Source organism: Ambystoma mexicanum, chromosome 1q (genome assembly GCF_040938575.1).
Source record: "Ambystoma mexicanum isolate Mex_15411 chromosome 1q, UKY_AmexF1_1, whole genome shotgun sequence".
Taxonomy (NCBI): Eukaryota; Metazoa; Chordata; class Amphibia; order Caudata; family Ambystomatidae; genus Ambystoma; species Ambystoma mexicanum.
Genome location: NC_090922.1, coordinates 694,372,972 through 694,397,085, shown reverse-complemented (window position 1 = coordinate 694,397,085; position 24,114 = coordinate 694,372,972). Strand labels below are relative to the sequence as shown.

The window sequence follows — 24,114 nt, the reverse complement described above, 5'->3', positions numbered from 1 at the left end:
TCAGATACTTTGTAGGACAACCAATGGATTGTGACCAGTCAGTCAGGTCGACTAACAATACGGATGCGAAAATCTTACAAGATGTATACAATAGCGCTGCAGGCCGGTAATTGGCCAGATTCGAATCGTCTACTTTTTTAAATATCAGGAACACATAAAAGGCGCACTCTATGACTATGCTAGAATTCTATGTATAGCAATCTGGGGAAAATGTCTCAACAATATATTTGACCAAAGAGTAGGATTGTCCTTCAGAATCAAATTGGGCAGGCCATCAGGACCCATAGCGTTTGATGATTTACATTTTCTTATTTTATTCTCAAAATCATGTTTCGAAAATTAGCCCAACCAGGGGCCCATAGTGTTAATTTCAAATGAGGGAAGTGTCACTCTCTTGGGCCCGGACCGTTGCTCCAAGAAATCTACCCATTGGGCATTTGAGATCATGTTACCTAGTGCAGAGTTTAAATGGAGTGCAACTGGTTGTTATTCACATTAACTCATCTCCAAAACACTTAGGAGTTAAACTTGTTAACAATTGTTAGGATGTTTTAGCTGTCTCTGATATCCAAATTGATTTTTATAGGACGTGCTCCAATTAATACATGCTTCTATGCATTTCTTAAATTTCATCATTCTGTCCTGTAATCCCATGCTGATATCCGACTTAATGGGACTCATTCCAAGTGGGACTCCATGGGAATTGGGAGCTACCGAATCTGCCGCCGAACTTCCCGCGCTGCCGGGACTTGTAATGTCCCAGTGGCCACCTGGAAGTCAAGCGGCAGATTTGGTGTTTCTGGGTCAGCGGCAACCCGCCGGTGGCACCGGTGGGTTATCGCAGACCTCAGAATGAGGTCCAATGTCTTTAATGGATCTTTGAAAGAGCACCTTCTTGTCTTGAACAACTTTATTATAAATATGCCGATGAGCAAATGTTCTTTGGCTATCAGAAGGTAAATCCCTGATCACACATTGACATACCCTATTTGTACATTGGTGAAACGTGTGATGATTTATTCTGAGAAACCCTTGCTGGGTAACCATTCTAAGAGAAGTGGCAAGAAGAGTATTATTAAATGTATTTATGATGGCACTGGACCAAATTAATCATTTTTTTTATTTGAGGGTGCCACACCAAAAGGGCCCAATGGAGTGATTGCCAGACCAATTGCTAAAGTGAACTGCAGGAATAGACAAGTATGGTCACTGACCGAGGTCTGATTTATGGCCAAGAATCTTATGTTCGATATTAATGACTCGGGCACATAGATATAATCAGTTGGGGAGTTGTACATGCCCCAATGCCAAGTGGGCCAACTCGGTATGTCCTCATGTGTCCTACCATTTAGTTTGTGTAGATGCCACACAGACATAACCACACTCCAATGCTGACCCCACAAATCTTTACTCCTTGTTCTTACTGGGATTGTTGCCATTAAATTAGGTTCTTGACTATTTCCAATATGATCATTCAGATCACCAACTACTAGTATTTGTGCTAAGCCATCGTTACAATGCCAATTATGTAGATGGTATTCCAAAGTTGAAAAGAGGAGTGGCAATTCAATTCTCTTTTGTTTCCAGTGTATGTCGATTAGTAGCATATGAGCTATAGAAGCATTGTCACACTCCCATGATAACTTGACTGCAAACAAACCTTCTGAAGACGGCCCCCCTTGGGTTATTGTTGGACAAAAAGTGGGTTTGACACCAATTAGTAGACCACCCGATGGGCAGCCTACTGGTCCCTTTTTGAGCCTTTTCCAAAAATACTGCATACCATCAAGCACAGATACATTCCGTAAATCTAACTTCCTGGAGAGCAAGTGTGATGTGTGTTTTAAAAATGTCTCATTGTTATCACTTTAAAAAAAATATATATTCCCCAGCCCATTGTAATGAAAGCATTTTTCTGGAGGCCTGGTCAAAGTTTGTGCTTATGTTCAGTGTTTCAATGAGCTGTAAATCGGGTTTCACTGAATAAGTTCGCTCTGGTTTATGGGTAAAGCACTGTGTTTTTAACTTAAACGACACTCCAGGAGCATATTAATAATTGCTAGCTTGAAAATAAATGTACATTTTGTAAATTGTGGGTAAATAAAGGACTTTATATTGTCATATTCTTCAGAAAATCTTGTAGACACAGCGTTCTCAGTAAGCAAATGTTATGGGAGAGGAGTGTCACTAGATATGCACTCATTTTCATCTTGCCTGAATCTACATTTAAGTTGTGTGGTCGTTTTTCCATCGTACATAATGATTTTAATATTTAACCTTTTGTATTTTAATACAGGTTGACAGGGATACAGCCAATCAAAAGAATGCCTCTTTTCTAAGGTGAACACGAGTCCAGGAAATGTCGTTATTTATAAAGAGCTGTTGTTTAAAGTTGAACTTTTAAGATCCATTTCCCGACAAGCAAGTGCTCCCTCTGTGCACCAGATCAAAGTCACGGCTGCTGCGTCACCGGAAGTAGCAGCGATTCTTCCCGCTCACATCAGAGATGAAAGTAGAAGGAGGCTGGGCGTTTATGTTATCCACACTGTCATCTATTAATGGCGTCTCGGCCGGCACCTCTCATGACTGTTCCTTTAGCAAGTGGAAGCCTTAGCTAGATGGGTGCGAGACTAGTGCTTGGAGCCATTTGTTAAAGGCAATGAGAGAGCTACCATGACTGAAAGATTAAAACATTCGTTAGTCGATTGATTTCACGAGGCTGAAAGCACGCTTTTTGTGTGCATACGTCAGGGTATTCCTCAAAGATTAGGTGCCAACCTAGGAATGTATTGGAACGTTGCTTAATGTTTTACACGAGTCAGGTCTATCACCGGATGTTGGGTGCTCCCCTCAGCCTACAGCCCTTAGTCCCATCTTCTCAAAGAACGTAAAACGTCTGCAGCTTTCTTCCCAAAGGCTGCCCCACTAGTTTGTGAACACAAACATCACAGATATACCATCACCAAACACAAACGAATCGGTATCACATTAGAAACGTTTCCCACTAGTCCATTTCAACTCCCTACCTCAAGAAACCAAAACAAACCTCATATTTCTCATTCCACGCCCAGGCTAACTGGAGACAGCTATGGTTCAAGGACCTGCACAACAACCTCATGTGATAACACAGTGTCGAACTGGGGTGGCCCACAGTTGAAAAAGACATTAATTCCTTTTTGTGACCGATTGTTTAAATAATACCCAAGGGGGAGTTTTTTTAATAAAAAGTCATGCTAATTATGCAATTGAAAAAATATTTCTTTAGCAACACTGGCCAAAACTACTACGACATAGGGAAGTAACTCATCACCCTGGCCCACTTTGGCCAAATAAGTGGCCCACTTTGACCCCAAAAAAGGTCCCACACTAGCATTTTGCGTTGTTGGTTCGTGTATTGCCCTATAGGCCACTCCAAGCCTGGTGATGCACTTACTCCTGCTCCCCAGAAATCACACGCAACACAAATAAACCTCGTTTTCCTCAGAAAAATCACTGAAGAAACAGTTTTAGCCCATCTCCTCTGAAAGTAACCGTGGAAACAATTCAGAAAAAGAAATGTCCATGTATGTGCCAACTGCCCATGCGAGTAGGGACCATTACCATAGTTTGCAGACAGACTGATCTGCAAAGAGCGTGCGTGCATGCATGCACAAATCTTTGCGCATATAGTTTTACCCTCACGCAAAATCTGAAGTTAGTGGATGCGCTTCGTAAGCAGCTTTTACCCATAGGTCTCATTTCCTCTTTCGCTGGCCAGGCGCAGGGGGGTGTGCCCTTTCTTACCATTTCCTTTATTACAGTGGACAGAATAAAAATGCTCATGTGCAGTGTGGATGCAAAAAAGAAATTGCAGCTAATGGGCCCTTTACGACCGGGACCGGCAATGGACATTCTGCACCCTTGTGGGTTTGAGTATGACCTCAACCCATCACTCACCAGTGTGCAGGAAACCATTTTTCATTTCTTTTTTTTTAAATTGTGCATAGGTTTATTACAGACCTTATACATAGAATAATGCAGACAGCCAAATATCAAATACATCTACTTAAACCAAAATAATCCATATTTCAAATACATTGATACAATCATTTTTAAGACGATCTTCGACATCAAACATTACCTAAAATAAGTCACTCAATTTGATCAGCTTTAAAAAAGGCAATCGCTCTAATTAGTGAAGACGTAGGCAGGCCTCTCAGCATGAAACTCCAAAAGAAATCCGAGTTCAAAGAATCATTATCGTACACAAACATAGCAAACATTTCCAGCCAGGTGACCAGTGCCTATCTAGGTGCCGGGGTGCACGTGACGCTTAGACGGCAATGGGAATGGGCTGCACAGTTCCTAGACTTGCAAGCTGGCCTCCCTCTAGTCACAAGTTCACTCTCTATCAGGGTTCCTGTGTCTTCTTGTCCCTGCTTGTTGCAAAGTGGGTCATGAGACAGGCACCTTGATTGTCCCATACTGCTTCCAGCCTGTTCTGTGAATCTCCCAAAAGGCATTCGTCGCTTTTTCAGGACGGAAAGGATGCAATCCAAATCTAAATCTATGCTCTGGTGCTACCACTTCACAGATGCTGATGGATCTTCCAGTAACCTTGGAAACAAATATTGGTAAACCCAATAGGTTCTGGCTTTCATATAAGTGTTGCCTCGAACACTTAAATGATGATACCATATACCCGGAAATGAACCATAGCACATGTGCAGATCCCTCCATTGTATGATATCATATGCTCGGTGCCATGCACGAGAGATGCTGCCTCCCTACAGCTAGTAAGTTCTCACACTCTAAAATCAACTTTCTAAAAAGTAGGAACCGTAAAAATGAAGATATCAATATAACTTTTTTCTGAAAATGACCACGGTAAAATGAAAAAAAGCAAAAATATCTCAATGTTAATATTTCATAAAAGGAATATTGCGAAATATATCAAATAAATAGAAAATGACTCCTGTCGCGGACCAGTATGGTTTAGAGAGGTTTAGAGGACACAGTATAGAACCAGACTAGTGCTAATGCGGCATGGAGGGTGCCCCCATTCTGAAAGTACACCTTCATGACTGAAAATAGGTAATGGGGTGATGGTTTTATCGTGGGGTGGGATGGTGGATATCCTTGGTACTGCTAAATCAATCAGAAATCAAAAACACATTTACACAGGAAATACATTTGCACGGAATGTGCTTTTTAAGAAGAAAGTACATTTAGTTATTTTATCTTTCTTCATCTAAAATGCCTTTATTCTCATAATTTACAGTACTTTCAGTGTAAAAGTTGTTATTTTTACCTGTTCATTTTTATCACTTCATTTTCAGTCCAGGTTATTCTTCCCGGGAAAATCCCACACGCTGAAGGCTGCACCCCTGTTTTCTAAAGCCAAATTTAGAGCAGCCCTCAGCAGGTATAATTCGACAACGTTGAGGGGTTTCGCCCCTGGGCCTCTATCCCCTCTGCCCATCCTAGCCCTGTGTGATCCATTGGGGTGGGTCTAACCCAAAAGCTCATGTAAGCCTGATTCCCACCCACCCCCCTTGCCTCGGGCCCACCACGTCTTAAATTCCCGTTACCTCCCACGATTGGCCCCGGCCCCTTGCACCCTCCCTCACACCATGGGCCCTTACAGCCCCCCTACTTACTCTGTCTAAAGCTCATTCCAAGGCATGGCGACTTCCATATTCTGGCTGACGCTGTACACTTTACAGGCGGTCTGTGTTATTCGCTCTTTTTGAAACGCATACAAAAGTACACGGTCAAAAGATTTTGTACCTATAACATAGTACTGATTAGTCACCTCATATAAGATATGTCCTCAGAAGTGCTTTTGCCGCCATTGCCCTCGTATGCCACAATATATGTAAGATGGCCTTTATAATGAACAATTACATTATTTAAAAAAGCATGCTTCAAACAAAAAAGCAATAAAACAAACACTTCGGTCGAGTCGCACATCTGGAGCTCTTTACACTAGAGTGTTGGCTTAGTCAACCAGTGACTGCTAAGAAACACGCGCGCGCCACACACACACACACACACACACACGTTTCAGAGTGCTAGAAACAGACAAAAGGAGTCAATAATGGCTTATGATTAAGACTGATGTTTATGTATACTTATGTGCCATCTAACACTATCAATATCAATAATGTGTTTGCCACTAAATGTTGCTAATTTGAGGCCTGTGCACATAACCGAACAATAGATCGGCACATTTGCATCACCCATCATGTGAATGGGCTTTGCTGGCGACTTGCTGTGCTGGTTTGCAACCTTCCTGGAAGTTCTCACCAGTGCAGTCTTTTTGACACAGGCAGCTTCACACTTCACCAAAGCCCTTTTCGGAGCTCTCTAGGCTCACTCCTTTGCCCCCTTGATTGCACGATAGATGGAGCCACTAGAGGAAACAGTTGCCAAATACAAAATAGCTCTAGGCCATAGTGACGCACTATGCACATCTGCGGCTGAACAATTCTCCTAACACCCAGCACAAATAAACATTGCCTAGCCACACTGAGAAGGGAATGATCATCTTCTACATAGAAACATCGCCTAGCCACACTGAGAAGTGAATGATCATCTTCTACATAGAAACATCGCCTAGCCACACTGAGAAGGGAATGATCATCTTCTACATAGAAACATCGCCTAGCCACACTGAAAAGGGAATGATCATCTTCTACATAGAAACATCGCCTAGCCACACTGAGAAGGGAATGATCATCTTCTACATAGAAACATCGCCTAGCCACACTGAGAAGTGAATGATCATCTTCTACATAGGAACATCGCCTAGCCACACTGAGAAGGGAATGATCATCTATATAGAAACATCGCCTATCCACACTGAGAAGTGAATGATCATCTTCTACATAGAAACATCGCCTAGCCACACTGAGAAGTGAATGATCATCTTCTACATAGAAACATCGCCTAGCCACACTGAGAAGGGAATGATCATCTTCTACATAGAAACATCGCCTAGCCACACTGAAAAGGGAATGATCATCTTCTACATAGAAACATCGCCTATCCACACTGAGAAGGGAATGATCATCTTCTACATAGAAACATTGGCTGATCATCTTCTATTTCACATTCAACCTTGTCAAAGGTAAGCACATGGCATCAAAGGAGTATCCTACTCCTAAAACATACAAGAATGGCAGATCACCCTTTCTTCAGAAAACGTCCCAGCAAAGATAGCAACAGAAGTTACATTCCTGTGGTTTATACCAAACAGCACAGGGCAAAAAACACACAGTGAAAAAGATATCTGCCATCTGCTATTCATGAAATATCAAACATTGCATGCGAATGGGACAAACCATCAGCATCTTTTTACATTGCAATGTAGGTTGGAGCAAACACCTCACCCCCCACATACATTCTCAGGGAAATAAGTGCAAAACCCCAACGAGCCCCTTCCCTCGACTATGGGTTTTCGCATGTGGGATACAAACGTAACAGTTCAGTATCTCCTACCTAAGCATTCCCATTCAGAGCCAACAAAGTCGTCGATTCACTGAAAGCCTGCATTCGCTGAAGAGTCCAAGGGCTTTCGGGCATTGCAAAGAGTTTTATCATGATGACACAGAAGTCGTGGGCCTTTCACAGACAGCACTAGAGAGTGGCAGGGATGAGACGAGTGAATCCAAGATGGTGGGCAGGCTATGCAAGGCTTTGTCTGTCCCCCTAAGCCCAAAGTGAGGCCAGGCGTACCCAGGAACAGCAACAAATGCCAGTGCTACCCCAATAAAAAGACACCAAAAGCACAATCCAGGCGGAAGAGGGCGAGAACTATTAAATACAAGCATCTGAGTAAGTGTGCGTTAAGTGTGCGTTGTTGGAGCAGGTTGTGGCAGAAAGCATTGGAGGGTGATATAAGGAATGTCAAGGAGGCTTTTGAGGCAAGTGAGGGAGAAGGTGGAAACATCCAGAGGGGAGGTGGCACAGAGGAGGGAGTGGTCATGTCAGGAGGTAGGGTTGACACAGAAGCTCAGAAGCTGGTAACATCAGCCAGGAAAGGTAAAGAGGAGAATTGAAGTGAACGAGGGGAGCACTCCTGTAGTCAGACTGGGAACATTACAGCAGGCCAGGTTGGCTCTTGGCAGGCCCAGAAGGTAGGAGGAGGAACGGGAACCAGACAAGCAGGCAAGAGTATTAATAGTCAAGGCAAAAAAGGATGGAAAGCACCAATGTGGAAGGAAGCAGGGGGACTGGAATTGAGCTTAGGTAGGAAGGTATGAAGCGGAGATGACAGTTCCTGGCTCCATCTCACCCCAACAAAACAGATGCACCTGTATCATCAGCTGGTCAAAGTGAAGAAGAGACTCCCCAGGAAAAGGCCAGCAAACTACGTTTGGGAACCCGTGGGAAACCAATAAAAGAGACTTTCAGGAGTTTGGGAAACAGACATCCAGAAACACCACTGGGAGGTGTGACGGTATCACAACGTGAGAGATTTAACTTTGGTTTTATCCTTGTTATGTTATTTGTATGCCTTGGTTTAACTTTTGTAAATAAACCCTACAAACCATTCTACTTGAGTCCAGTCTTTTGTGCTTCCCATGTGGACCTCTTGGCAGGGAAGAAATTGAGATGTTCTTTGTGCTTGGTTTGCGGTTCTGCTCATGACAGAACTGCCCTGCCCTCTCGCAATACACCTTAGCTGAAACATGTCTATTGTTTACTTCTCTTGCAGAATAGAATTGCCCTTTGTGTGTCAAACTGCACCCATTCTGTCTTCACCCTCTTCATCCTCATCCTGATATTCTCTCCTAATGCTCTCTATAATCACTCTATATCCCCTGCCATTCCTAGCCCTATAATAAAACTCACAACTCACTGCATCATTTCGATGCTACCCACTTCTAACAACCTCAACCAACAGACTGCTCCACTCCTAATACCTATCCACTGGCTACTTTCACTCTAGCTTTTCTCTCCTTGATTTCCTTGCTGTCACTGAAGCCTGAATCTCTCTGACACTGCTATCCTGGCAGCCCTAAATGACTCCAAACTTTCCTTCTCTCACTCGTTTCGTCTGACGGGCAAAGGCAGTGGTGTCCTGCACCTATTTTTGTCCCACCTTAACATCTCACACACCCACAATGCCACATCCTTTCCTACCTCCTTTGAATCTTCACTCTCAACTATTGCTCTTCTTCACTCTACCCACATAATTTCTATCGCCCTCTTGGCCCCACTGGACCACTCTTCGAGGAACTCGGGCAGTTCCTTGATTCTCTCTCCCCATCATGTCACCTCATCCTCTCACGTAACATTAACCTTCCATTGACTAACATTTGCAGAAATCTGACTTTTCATATTTTCTTAACACACTATCCACTCTATACATAACCTACCCATTCACTCTGTAGGCAACTCTCTTGACCTCCTGTTCAGCTCCAACACTCTCTCAGCAACTAACACTACTGTCACACCACCTCTTTCGGATCACTCAATTGTATTTGTATTTTTGTATTTATTTTTATTTATACTGCGCTTAACACCTAAGCGCTTCAAAGATGGCAGCCATCGTAAGCAAAGGAAGGACAAGGCACTGCACGTCCAGTATGTGTCCACCACCATTATCTTTCCCCCCTCTAACCTTTCCTTCCCATCTATCACTCCCATTTACAAGAGAACATTTAAACTCTCTGCTATTCTTAAACTCTCACTCTCCAGATCCGTCCTCCAATGACACTGCATTAACCACCTTGCAGTCCCTACTTCACAGCTACTTCCCTTCTCATGTCCCACTGCTAACTTTCACCCATAAACCCCAGTGTCATCAACCTTGTGTTTCCCATTGATATGCAGCCCCTGCAATGACATGCAATGACTCCTGCGCACATGGAGGTGCTCCCACTTTCATGAGGACCTGCAACTATACAGCTCTGCACTTGACTCTTTCGTCTTCTCTTGATAGTGCTAAAAGGTATTTCTACTTTCTCTCATTGACACGCTCTCCAACTATCTTCGCTGACTCCAAGGCACCCACACTCAATCATTACTCCTCCTAAGCCCAAACTATTAACTCTAATCTTTCAGGTAGGTACCTTGCTACATACTTTACTTCCAAAAATCTTTCCACACCCTCCTCTTACTCCATCCTCCTACTCTCTTCACTCCACTTACTCCACTATCTTTCACTGCCTCTATCTCATACTTCAGTGATACCAACACTGAGGAATACCTTGAACTGCTGTTGAAGGCTAACCCCTCCTGTGGCCCATCAGATTCTCTTGCGCCTCCGCTTGTCAAAGCGATTGCCCCTGCAGTGGTCACTGGCCACATTAATCTTGTCAACCCGTCCTTCAACTTCACCTGTCTTCCCTCTACTTTCAAAACAGCCATAGTCATCCCTTTACTGTAAAATCAAGGTGTTGATCCAAACCTGCCGACCAACTTTCAACCTGTATCACTTCTTTCTACCTACTTGTAGTATGCAGCTTGCTGTACTACATCATTGCAAGCTGTAGAATGTTACCCAGCTGGAACCTTCATGTGTGCTGAAGGATCCAAGGTTGTCAGTTGTGGATAACAGGATGGGAAATCAACTAGAAAGGATGTGTTCAGCGTAGCTCTCTACCTCCCTTTCTACTCTGTACCCTGAAACATAAAGCAATAAGCAGCTCTCTTATTTATAATTACAAGTGTTTACATGCCTGCTACTTACCTGCTCACCACATTGACCAGAACACTACACTAAGTTGTTGGAAAGAGTTGTATTCAATTGCTGTACTAACTTTCTTGACACAGACAACCTTTGTCATCCAATCCAATATGGTTTCCGCTCCTTCCACTCCACTGAAACTGCTCGCATGAATGTCTCCAACTGTATTGTCTCTGCAAAACATTCCAATCTATCCTCTATCCTATCCTTCTTGATTTATATGCTGCCCTTAATACCGTCAATCACTCTGATCTCCTCAACACTCTCTCTCTCCTTTTCTATCAACCCCTGCACACCCTCTTGCAGCCTTTGCTCTGCCTGCTTCACCACCCTCGTGGCTTCTCGCCCACCCTATGCTTGCTCTTGCTTCCGCTCTTTCACTCTTCTTGCATCGCTTACTTGGAACTCCCTCCCTTCTGCAATTCGAGACACTGTCCAAATACATGTATTTCAAAGCAAATTGAAAGCCCCCCTCTTTGCCTCTGAGCTATGCACTTGACTCAACTCTCCGGCCTTACTACTTACACCTTTCCTCACTGCTAACCAGACTATTACCTCATTTTATTTCCCACTAGACTAGCACTTAATAGTTAAAGGTCACAACTCATGTTTAGCTGGGTAGACTGACTACTTGCTGACACTTTCTTGTCCTAAGTATGTCCACTGTATTGTTCCCTGCATCTGTCCAATATACCATTTCTAAAACCCGGTCATCATGACACTCAAACTCTCCCCATTATAAGAGGCTCACTGCCTCAAATGTATCTGCTATATTACCTTTTGTACGCTCATTTGTGACCAAAAGAGCTTGTTTCCCTGTATGTATGCATGCACATAAAATACATATATATTAAATAGCACATTCTGTTATAATTTATAATCCCATCTGTGTTGGGATTTCTCCCTTTACAGTACCATGCGCCAGTGGTGGCTGCGTTAGTGCTGAGCATTTTGGATTACTGTAACTCACTATACTTAGCTCAGACCTTATTTCTGATTCACTGCCTGCAAGTACTGCAGAATGTGGCAGCCCGACTGGGGGTAACTACCCCCCATCATATGTCCTTCTCCCCAGCTGTACAGCAACTTCATTGGCACCCTGTGGCACAGAGAGTTCAGTTCAAATCCATGTGCATTGTGCACCAAGCCTTTTATGGCCAAGGTGCTGAATATTTGCATTGTAAGTTTCGTCCCCAAGTTCCCAATCAGCCGCTCTGTTCCCTTGAGTCATGTACATCTCTATTCCATGTGTATGTCCCTCTCGAGTTGGGAGGAGTGCTTTTTCTGTCGCTGCAGCTAGGTTTTGGAATTCCCTTCCACTTGGCCTTCAAGCGACGGCGTATCATCTGGTTTGCCACAGTTCTCTAAAGACGTTTTTGTTCATCTGAAGGCCAACTAAGGGTTTGAGCTGCTGATTGGACCCTGCATAGCGCCAAGATGCCTCTGGGTGGACGTGTGCTTTATAAATGCACGTAACATAACTTCAGTTCCCTTCATGGCACCATATCTCATTTTGGTAAAATATGGCTTTATCTTTATTTTTTATTTTAATCAAGAATCCAATTTATAGGAGGCTACGATTATTCCACCAGGTCGTAGGGTCAATTGAAAAGCCAATGTGAGTTGACATGAAAAAACGACTTGAGGTTTTGTATCTGAACATTTAAATGTAAATGCAAAATTGGTCATAGCTATGTTTTTGTGCACTATATAGATACATCCTTTGATGCAAGTTTCTTTAGTTATCAATTAAGAACCCTTCACTGCTGAGACTAGGACACTCCTAACAGGTATGACACACAACATGATAGCCCATTATATTTCGTTTGGGGCTGCACTTTAAAAGCAAACCCATTCTGCTTAGCACAATTCGGGACTTAACAGTCATTTAAAGTAAATAACATACTTTCTCTGGATAGTAGCTTTGGTGCTGCCAGCATGACGGTTGTATATTATAAGACCCTTAGCTTAAAGTCAGTAATCATGTTGAAGCAAAGTACAAACATGCTGCTTTCAACATGTGATGTGCACCTCTCCTCTGAAGCCCATGTTTACAGGTTAGGTATGTCAAACAAATGGTATACAGGAGGAAATATGTAAATGTGTCTGTGATGCTAGAAATGCCTTGTGCAGGGACATGGCCGCCTAGTCCTTGTCCTACCACTTCTCTGTGTGTGTCTGGCCGTGCAGTTCTTTCTGTTCTCCTTTTGGTGAACAACAACCATGGGATACCCTTATGGCACCCATGGATGGGGGTACACCCTTGTACCCCTAGTGTGTTTCTGGGCACCTGTGTATTTCCCACAGTGCAGGGTATGGCTGGTGGCAGCTACATGCTGAATTGGCAGTGGCTCGGAGTTTCCTCCATTTTTGGGACACCCAGACCCTGCCTGAGGAATCCATGGATTCCTGAAGAAAGGCAAGATGGCCAATGTGGCCTCTTGGTTAATATTGCCTTTACATCTTGTTTCCCAAAGTCCTGGGTAGCCCTGACTCTGCCCCTTCCCCCTGACTGGCTGTTGGGTGGAAATATTATATGTGGCTCAAGGGCGGCCTCCTGTCAGACTGAATGGAGCCTTCTCAGGGGCTCTGTGTTGTGGGTAGACCCTTGGGGTGGGACCTGTGTGAATGGAGTTGGGAGTCAACTCACATTATGTGTTGTGGGTCTCTGGTTTCTGTGTGTGACACAATACCAGAGACAGCCCTGACTGAAACTGGTATGAATGCAGTGTAGTGCTCTGAAAGGCTGGGTGTTTACTCAAATCCACATTCTGTGTTATGGGTGTCTGAGTGGAGTGAATGGCCTGAATGCCTGCAAGCCCGATTGATTGATTGCCTGCATAAATGCCCTTCTGCGTGATTGGTTGACTGACCCTGGCTCAGTCTGACTAAATGGGGAACAAATGTGTGTAACTAGGGTCTCTGTACTCACCAATTTGTTCTGAAGCTGAAGTCAAAAGGGAAGCTGTTCCCTGGAGCCAGCTGAAGGAGGTAGATTGTGGCTGGTACTCTTCATTGCCATCTTAAGGCTCTGTGCTGCTCCAAAGACGGATTCAAGAGAGGACCTGGATAGGAGAAGTCTCCCCGAGCTATGAGGGACCATTGTGCAACCTGCTGCTCTTCATCAGAAATACCCTGGAAGCCAGTCCTATGTGCCTGCCATCCAGAGAAGGGGTCTTCATGAAGCCAGAAGAGGAGTGATTGGGCCTCTTGAGTCAAAGAAGTCCAGTGGTGTCACCCAGGATACGCTGGAGCATTCATGACCGCTAGAAGCCTGTTGAAGTGTAGCACTCAGAAGAGCTTGACACCGGGAGCTGCAAAAGTTCCAAACTGCTGAAGAATGCTTCAAGGGACATCCTTGCCATCATCACTGACCACTTTTTCCCACTGGTGATGGTCAAGGGACGCTGAGTGCAGAGGAAGGTCCGCCAGTGGGTTTCCCACCACCAGAATCCAACAAAGATGTCCCGAGTATCCAGACATGGTGAGGGTGCGTGGTCCACTTATGTGTCGAGTTCAGGTCACCGGAAGCCATCCAGATGTCCGTGCTGTGGCTGCAGCACTGAAGAACCGAAAGTTGGAAAACCACCATATCCCGAAACTCTACACAAAAAGCGACCTCTGCACCCGTGTCCGCTAGAAGTCATCAAAGGGTCCCAGGGGTCTTACTCTCATCAGCGAAGCCTTTTAGGAGCCCACAACAAGTTGTATCACCCCAAGACTCCTACAGTCAGAGAAATCGTTGACCAATGGAGAGCACCGCGAAGAGGAAAACTGCTGCACATCAGAAATACTTTGGTTTCATTTTTCTTCTCAGACTCGGCATCCCAGTGGCTCCTCATTCCAAAGGGGTCCATCTCGATGGGAATCGTCTAGTGAAACAGTGAAACTCTGCCACTTCGCCTGCCCAGGCCCCAAAGTGACTTTGATGAGGAAGATCACCTTCCAGCCGCAGGAGTCGTCCAGGGGTCCCAGATTCCTCTTGGTTCCTGTTCTCCTGTGACCTCTAAGGTACTTTGGGGGTGATAGAACCTTTATAAAGAAACTAGAGTGTTATTGAACATTTTTGAACTGGGCTGTAAAAGGACCTCATCACGAATTGGCCCGTATCCCGGCTGTAATACCACCCAACTTTAATATCATTAGCTCCAACCAGTCCTTCGGTATTACCGCCGGATCATGGGTTGGGCGGTAATGGTAAATCCCCATTCCCCATTGGGGCATTTTCAGTGCAAATACCACAAGCTAATACAGCTGAAAACAGGGTGCTAAGTGGGATTTTCACCTGCAGAAAAAAGCTGGAGGTAAAACAGCCCATTTAGTGCCCAACTCGTGATAGGGCCAGCCCTTAAAAGTGGCAGTAATACCGTTACCATTGCATTTATGGGCTACCACCCAAATTGTGATGAGCTCCAAGATAAGTTACTCCCTAACTTTTCCATTACAGGTTGCTCAGGTAGGGTGACCTCGCACAGAATTGTTTATCTAGTCTAAAGAAAGCATTCTGCCACTGTTCACAACTAACATGCCTTTCTTCCCCAATCCATGCTGTTACATCTCACTTAGGACTTCACCTGCCTATTTGAAACTTTCTGCAGTTGGTGCATTTGTTACTGAATTTATGTATTGTGTGGTACCACATAGAATGTATATATACATATTTGCCATTCTTTGAATAGAACTGCCTGAGTACAAAGTGTTATTATTTATATGTATATATTTTATTGAACTGTATTTTATATAACAATGCTCTGTTATCACCTAACATAGTGTATGGACATTCCTTGGGGACTCACTGTACTTAAGAACCAGCCTGCATCACCTCCTGAGTGCTTAAGCCTTGGTTGCTCGTCCAAGCTACCATATAGAGAACCTTGGCTGGGGTGCTCTGTGCCTTTGTCCCAACCATATAGAGGGCAGAAGTACAGATGCCCCCTCCAGTCTTTACAGTGTCTTGTATATGGATTTTTTCAATCAATTACACACAGTGTGAGCTGGCAGGCCCATCTGCAATACAACTAATTACAGCACTTTTTTAGGCACAGAGTGCCTCATTAAAAGACTGAGGTAGTGGGACTGTTCAGCAGGCCTGACTTCCATGCAGAGTTCAGTTACTTAGCAAAAGCTCTGGTTCACGTTTGGACCTCAGGCTGTAATGCTCACCTGGTATCCACGGGGACATCACTCAGCCTGTTCTGACCTCTTACGACCTCAAACCCTTCCCTGGAGTCTAATCGACTGGAGACTGGGCCTGAAGCACAGGATTGGTAGAGTTTAACTCCTTATTGTCTCTGTGTGCTTGAACCCCTTCTTCCCCGGGGTCCAACCCTTCCCTTTGATCCACAGCTCACCTTGTTTTCTTGGAAAGTGTGCTCTGCATCCTGCTTTCAGCGCAGGGGCACGTTGATTGATGCGGGCTCGTTGCTGCCTAGTTACTTCACTGGCAAGAGTCTGACAGGTAAGTATAATGAGTCTTTTGAACAGTTCTCTAACTTCGTTCCTTTTCTTCCTTAGATGATGGCCGGCGTCCGGGGATGGCGACGTGCTGCTGAGATGAGTAGCGCTGAAGGTGAGAGAGAGCGCAATACGCGATGCGACCATTTTGTATTTGTATTGAACTGCGTTCTTTTTCTGTCTTTTAGGAGCTGCAACGTTTTCAGCATGGATGCCGGTTATGAAGAAGAAATGCGGTGAGTAAGCGCGGTATGCAGCGCCTCTAGATGTTTCCACGCTAACCTGGAGTGTCTTTTCCCTCTTGCAGATGGATGAGAAGTTCCGGAGACAGAGTTCCCCCAGAGCAGCTGGGATTCAGGTAAGCGTTTGAAGCACGTACAGTCTTTAAAAATAAGCAAAGATTTGCTGAATGCTTACTAATGCCTTTTTTCTGTTCTTTTCCCTTTTCCTTAGGAAGCGGCGTGCCGGGATGGGAATGACACCGCCAAAGATGCCTGCAGAACAGAAGAAGCGATGAATGATGGGCAGAAGCGCCTCAAGGTAAGGCTGTTCCTAACGGTGTTCTTGTTCTTGCAGGAGCCGAGCGCAGAAGAAAGATGCAGGCCTACTGGAGACCGATCCGAACAGGGTGAGTGTCACGCTGCAGGTGCAGAAAACACAAAGCATGTTTCTGAGCCTGGGCGTGGCTTAAATAGTCTCTGGGTATCCCAGGTGTCTCTGGGCTGAACCACACCCAAAAGACTAGACTACACATGCAGTGCTGGGAACCAGAATATGTGGGGGCATCCATCTTGTCCCCATCAATGCACTACAAGTCCAATACCCAATGTTATCCTATGGGAGTGAGTGAGTCTGGTGCCACAAGCGCCAAGTCTGACTCCAAGTGGTCTTTGGAGGGATGGAGAGGCCCTTGAGGGCCATGTAGGTGATCGTGGCCTGGCTCCAGCCTGACATCTTGGAGGGCTGGGGACATGAGGGGCAGGAATCATGACACAGGCCCACCAACACTTTAAAGGAAATTAGCTTTTTCGAAAGAGGTGGTCCAACAGCTCCAATGTTTAATTAACCACTCATTGATATAGGTCAGTGGTCTTTAAACTTTGTTCGGCCTGGGCCCCCCTGGACGAAATTTGGGCAGGCCGGGCCCCACCAAAAATGCCAAATGGACAGTATGTATTGCGCCCCGTCACCACACCCTACTCCTAGTATAGTCCCTGGGCTCCCCCACCTGCTCCCATCACAGTCGCTGGGCTCCCTCATCTCACTCCTACCCAGTCCCTGGGCTCTCCCCACCCCATTACACACCCTGGGCTCTCCCCACCCTGCTCGCACCACTATCCCATGGTTCCCGGCCATCCTGCTCCCACCACAGTCCCTGGGCTCCCCCATGCCATTCACAAGACAGTACCAGGGCCAGTGGCAGCTGGTGAATTTTTTAAGTGGAGGGTCATAACTATTTCCACAAAAACGCGACCGAGCGCAGCGAGGTAGCCCGAACCAATCAAGGGAGGTTCGGGGGGTATATTACAGCTCAATGTCCCCTCCTATTTAAAACAAGTCCTTATCACACTCTTGCTGAAGACAGTTCCAAAAAAACATTGCCAACTTTCAATCCATATCCAACTGTGCCTATGCGGAAAACACTTAAGACAAAGATGTTATTTTTCAACTTCAGAATTTACGAAGAATCTAATGATCTTCTGGATCCCTTTCAAGCAGTTTCTGCCTGGTGAGAGGGACAGTGTCTGACCGTTGCTCTTAATCAGACATCAGTAACACCTCAGCACTCACTGGGTTGGATTAAAGTGCATCTTTCCATACTGTGAACCATACCATTTTGCTCAGAAGACTTGTTAGGCTAAATGAACATGGAGCTGCAATGGATGAATTGTTTTTGATAAGACAACGTCACTGCTATTTCTCTACCCCATTTAAATTAGATCTCCATCCTGTAAGCTTGGAGTGGCACTGGAATCAGCCTGATGTCCCCTTTATTTAATATTGACATCTCACCCCTGATAGATCTCATCAGACAAAACAGACAGATCCTTTACAACTATGACGAGGACATGCAGCTGTTTTTGTAAATCCCAAAACACAAGACCAGTCCTCCTCATTTAAAACAGCATCTACTTGGGGGGCGCTGTTGCGTTCAACGAATATGGCCGCCTGAGTGTCGAGCTCCGTTCTGGGAAATATCCTTTCATACATTTATCTGTTATGGTGCGACAAATTCCTTCCATACTGCAGGGGGCTGAGAACAGAACACGTCTGCATACTTCAGCTGACTTTCAGCACCAGAAGCCTGAAAACCACAGAGTTCCAGCCGCAAGAATATTGCCGTGGAAGCCTTTTGAATCCACCCGTACTGCATCTCCACGCAGCGCTGCTCAATCAGCAACTTGTGGCGGGGTCGCTACAGGCTTGCTGAGGGAGGGGCATCGCTGCCCTGTCTGCGCGCCTTGTTGCGCAACCCAGCTCCAGCGGAACTCTCAGGGCCTGGAGTACGGCAGCAACCTTGAGACAACTCCACTCGGCCCCTCTGAACATCGCCGTGCCATCTGTCACGGAGCCCCCTGCACCAGAGGTCTTTTCTTCCATCGGGCCTGTGGCCCCATCATGGAATTTCTGGGGGGCTCCTGGCGGGCCCTCTCCCCCTGTTTTAACGAAGTGTTGATTTTCACTCCATAAGTTCCTAACTATGTTATGTTTGTTCCTTTCACTAAGCACCACAAAAATCCTCAAGTTCCCCAGTCCGGAGCATTACCGCCAGGCTAGCTCTCAGGCCCCCAGGCATCAATGCCATTGGTTCGGTTGTTGTTATTGGGGTATTGGGTTATCACCCCTCTGGTTGGGGGAGGGATGTGGTTGGAGGCGGGATGGGTCCGGTGTTATGGTAAATAATGCTTGACGTCCACGAAAGAGGTAGAGCATGAAACGGTGCCAGGTCAGATTCGTGCTTCCCAAGATATTCGGCCATATCAGACTCGTTTTCATTGGCTACCACCCCTTCGGTGATTAAAGCTCGTGCTGTATCTGCATACGGATGGGGGATAATAGCCTTACGTTTCTGAGCTGGAATGTACGGGATTGGGAAATTACAAGAAAATGAGACAGGTACAACTTCATGCTGAGCGCCATAGCATTAAAATCCTGTATTTACAGGAGATGCACGCTTGTTCCGAACAATGGGAAAAGTTTGCTGAACTATGGGGTCCCCAGAGCTACTATACGAACTACTCAACTCAAAGTCGGGGGTGATGACTCTGGTCCATAGTAGCCTTAAATTCACCTGCAACTCCTCACGAGTCGACCCGCAGGGTATATATGTGCTGCTGCAGGGCATCCGGCAGAATAAAGCAGTGATTTTATTAAACATTTATGGTCCCAATGTTGTCAACCCTGATTTCTACCTACACCTAGCCTCCCTATTGGAAAGCTGCCCCTTGATCCCGATCCTATGGGGCGGCGATTTTAATACAATATTAGACGTTAACCTAGATAGATAGGGCTCCAGCCCCTGACAACTCTCCAGAGCAGCCTACTCTATTCTGACGGCACTTCCCCGTCTTGTGATTGTAGACGCATTGAGACTCATGTACCCCGATTCCCGAACATACTCCTTTTACTCATCGGCGCACGACTCACATTCCAGAATCGACAGATGGCTCATTTCAGACATACTCATAAGACACTTATCTCACCTATCGATGCTCCCCAGGGCTCTCTCCGACCACTCACCGGTGGTCATCTCCCTATCCTGGGGTCAAGACCACAATGTATTCAGACATTGGAGGATGAAACCTCACGCCCTCCTAGATATGGTCTTCAGTTCCGAACTGGAGTCCTCCATTGAAGACTTCTTTGAACTCAACACCAACTCGGTCACGTCACAGGCCACCCTTTGGGAATCAATTAAAGCTTACAGCAGGGGCATCGCCATTTCCAAAGAAAACGGTATCCTGAAAGTGACTTGTGCAGATATTACGAAAAGCAAATCGACACTTGCTACCCTTGAGGCCCAGTACACTTTATTTCAATCCCCCGAGACCCTGGCACTATTCGGAGCAGAACTGGACACATTCCGCTCTCTGGCCGAGCGTGGGGTGAGGTTCCTAGATAACCCTAGCCTTGTAAGAAAATATGGGGAGGGAGAACGGCCAGGTCAAATCTTAGCCAGACTGCTGCGCCGTGAATCCGGAGCCCCCAACATACCGGCAATGATAAAACCTGATGGCACCCTAGCCACACCACCGCAGGACATCAATCCTGAATTCTTGGCTTCCTACGAATCCCTTTACTCGAAACCTAAGAGTGTCCCGCCCGCAGAGATGGATTCGTACCTAGAGAACCTTCCTCACTCAGTTCTTTCCACTGAAGCCAGCTTCCTCCTTGAGAGGCCGTTCACCCCTGAAGAATTCTCAGAAGCCATCGACACATTATCATCTGGTAGGTCCCCAGGCTCGGACTGCCTTCCAATTGAATTCTACAAACAGTTCAAATCCCTCCTGGTCCCTCACTTGATGGCCCTGTGGGAGGAGGCAGGAGAAGTTGGCAGGCTCCCACTCTCTTCGCGCGCCATGATAACGGTCCTCCTCAAACCCACCAAGCCCCCAACCCAATGCGGCTCGTACCGCCTCCTCTCACTGATAAACTGTGACGTCAAAATCTATGCCAAACTATTAGCCCAACGCCTAGCCTCCTTTATGCCCTACATCATCCACTCAGATCAAGCGGGATTCATCCCGGGTCGTGCAACCTCCCTGAACCTAAGATGCCTGTTCATTGTAATTACCAGAATCAGCCCGAACGTGCAGGCAGTGGCCGCCACTCTGGATATGCAAAAAGCATTTGATTCCGTGTCGTGGGAATACCTGTGGCGAGTCCTGAAAAAATGTAACTTTTGGACCCATTTTCCTCTCCTGGGTTAAGCTTCTTTACTCAGGTCCGGTGATTAGGGTACATATATTCAGGACAGATGCTCACCCCTTTTCCAAATAGCCAGAGGGACTCGACAGGGCTGCCCCTTCTCACCATTAATCTTTGCCATAGCCATGGAACCCTTTGCAGACATGATGCGGCAGTCCCATGCACACAGAGGCTTGCAAACAGCGGGTCAGTCGGACATTATCTCCCTATACGCCGATGATGCCCTGCTTTATATTCGTTCCCCCGCTACCAACCAAGCCCCGATACTGGAAGATGTGGTCCGCTTTGGGCGCGTCTCGGGACTGAAGGTGGACTGCTCTAAATCCCCCCTTTTCCCGCTCACAGACTGCACACATCCCCCCTCTGACCTCATGGGGTTCACATGTGCCCAATCTAAATTCACCTACCTTGGGATGGAGGTCGCACACTGCTCTGGGGTGCTACTTAAGGAGAACTACCAGAACTATCTCACACACCTAGGCACGAAGACCTCGGGCTGGGCAAAACTCCCAATCTCCCTGGTGGGCCGGATAGGGATACTAAAGATGGTTGTATTACCCCAACTCCTATATAGATTCACCAACCTCCCCCTGTGGCCGGGCGATGGCTTCTTTCAGGCGTTAACCCGCACAATCAACACCTTCTTCTGGCACTCTGGCGCAGTCTGTCTTAAACTGGGGACACTGACCACTCCCATGGATTTCCTCAGGTACTGTGCGCAATCCCAATTTGCTTCACACTGGTTCAGATATCCGTTCTCTCATTCTCAAACCTATGCCAGCCGACCCAGAATCAGCTGACCCTGTTGCTAGTACGTCTCTTGCCTTTTCCAAAATTTGGAAACTACTAGATACACCCCATCCCTTTCACGGGGACCTGCCACTATGGAACTTCCTCCCAGAGGTCCCACAAGTGCCACAGCCTATTGTCTCCCGGTGGGCCGAGGCTGGGTACGAATCACTCTGGGACATATTTGTTGAGGGTAACTTCTTCGAATGGTCGGATCTCCCACTTTCCAAGAGATGGAAACCATCCGCGTGGCTCCAATACTCGTCTCTTTTGAAAACCATCAAATCTAAAAACCCTAATTTCCCTACGATACCACCCGATGACCCCGTTATTGCGGAGTTGTGAGCCTTCGACTCCTCCAAGGGGAAGGTGTCTAGACTATATGCCCAACTGCAAGCCAGAGCATTCCCCTCGTTCACTAGGTTGAAACACAAATGGGAAGAAGACCTGGGGGTGGAAATGACCGATGAGCGCTGGGCCCGTATGTGTGCACGCACCCATAACGTATCCTTCAACTCCCGATTTAAGTTAATACAGTTCAAAGTACTCCACAGATATCACCACACTCTGAGCAGGCTGCAGCATATGTTTAAGGAGCTCTCCCCAAGATGCCCCAGGTGTGGCTCTGATAGTGCTACATATATCCATATGATCTGGTCCTACCCTCATTTGTCGCAATTCTGGGCTGATATATGCTTCACTATGTCTACTATGCTAGAACATACCATCGACCCATCTCCAGCACAGTGTTTTTTCCACGATTTCCCTGAACTGGGTCGCGACTCTAAAAAACTGGCTGGCCTCTGCATGCTTCTCGCTGTTCGCTGCATCTTAATGCGCTGGCTCCGGCCCGTAGCACCTACACATGCACAATGGCTCAGAGCGGCCACATGGGCTTCGGATACTGAAGAATCCTGGGCTAATCAGCAACCAACACACTCGAGGCCCAGAGACATCTGGCTGAGGTTCCGCACCTACATGTCTTTCACATACGCCGACTCGGACACTGAATACCCCATCCCCCCTCCTGTAACCAGCTCATGAGCTGTGGCTTCTCAGCCCTCACTGCACAACTGCATGTTTCCAGTTCTATAAATATGGAGTGTGAGCATGCGCTGTGCCTGCATTGTATTTACTGTATATGATTGTACCATTCGCCAATGTCACTCGCTTCTTTTTGGTGTTGTCAAGTTGAATAATAAAGGTTTAAAAAAAAACAGCATCTACTTGCCATCAACTCTTGGATGAGTGATAATTTCCTCAAACACAATCCTACCAAATCCAAGATGATTGTAGTAGGCCCTTGCCGTCACCTTTGGCAATCCTTTATCTGTCCCACAGAGTTAGGCACATGCCAACCACCAGCATGCGAAGTAAGGAACGTAGGGATTTTCTTTTATAAAGATCTTTTTTTATCTCCTCATATGGCCACATTAGTCCAAACCAGTTTTTGGCATTTGTAATCTGTGAAAACAACCTTTTCTTTTCTTTATAAAATCCAGAGGACCTTGGCCGTGGTGAATCTAGTGTTTTCTCCAATCGAATTCACAAATAGTCTTTATTTCAGCCTTCATTCTTGTCTAATAACAAGAATGCAACTTTTAGAAAATGCAGTAGCTAGGGTCATCACTGACCTTAGTCATAGAGTACATGCATCCTTCAGTGGCGTACTGGAACAATTACGGGTTGAGATTAAGGTTCTCTGTATAGTTCATCACACATTCTACAACATAGGCTTAGCTTTACTAGTGTAAAAAATGAAATTTTACTGCCCCTCAAGGGCCTTCAGTTGTTATTTAAGACTTCCTGATGCAGGAAATCTCGGGGTTGGAGGAGACCTTTCAGCTTTCTAGCAGCAGAATTATGGCATGCAACCCCCTTGATGCTTCATGCAATCCCCACCCATTCGTTTTTCAAGAACAAATTGAATGTTCACTTTTTTTGTGCACTATTTTGGGGTTCAGTATTCTTTCTATTCAGTCTGGCAAATCTTCCTAATCAGCATTTACTGGCAAATTAGCAGCAATGAGTTCTGATGGGAAACCATAGATGCTAATGTGGATTCAAAAATAAAAAAATATTGGAAACAACTTTTTTGTTGTGTTTCCATCTTCGTCAACACGTCAGGAATGCAATCTTCACTTTTCCATCTAATTAACAAAACTGTAATGAAAAGAGACTAGTGCAGTTTGCATTTGACGTGGGGTAAGAAATCAGAATCATGGTTTTCCTTTTTGATATAAAATGAAGGAGCTAGTATTGCG

The 24,114-nt window shown here is 45.8% G+C and overlaps 1 protein-coding gene across 1 annotated transcript in view; it reads left to right on the top strand.

Moving 5' to 3' along the window:
- LOC138535425 (P-selectin-like) overlaps positions 1-8,538 on the top strand; it is an 899,675-nt gene extending 891,137 nt beyond the window's left edge. The window contains exon 21 of the mRNA XM_069641294.1: positions 2,297-8,538. Coding sequence (XP_069497395.1) covers positions 2,297-2,339 — 43 coding nt within the window. The 3' untranslated portion in view covers positions 2,340-8,538. The remainder of the gene's footprint in view (positions 1-2,296) is intronic.
- The last annotated feature ends 15,576 nt before the right edge of the window (positions 8,539-24,114 follow it).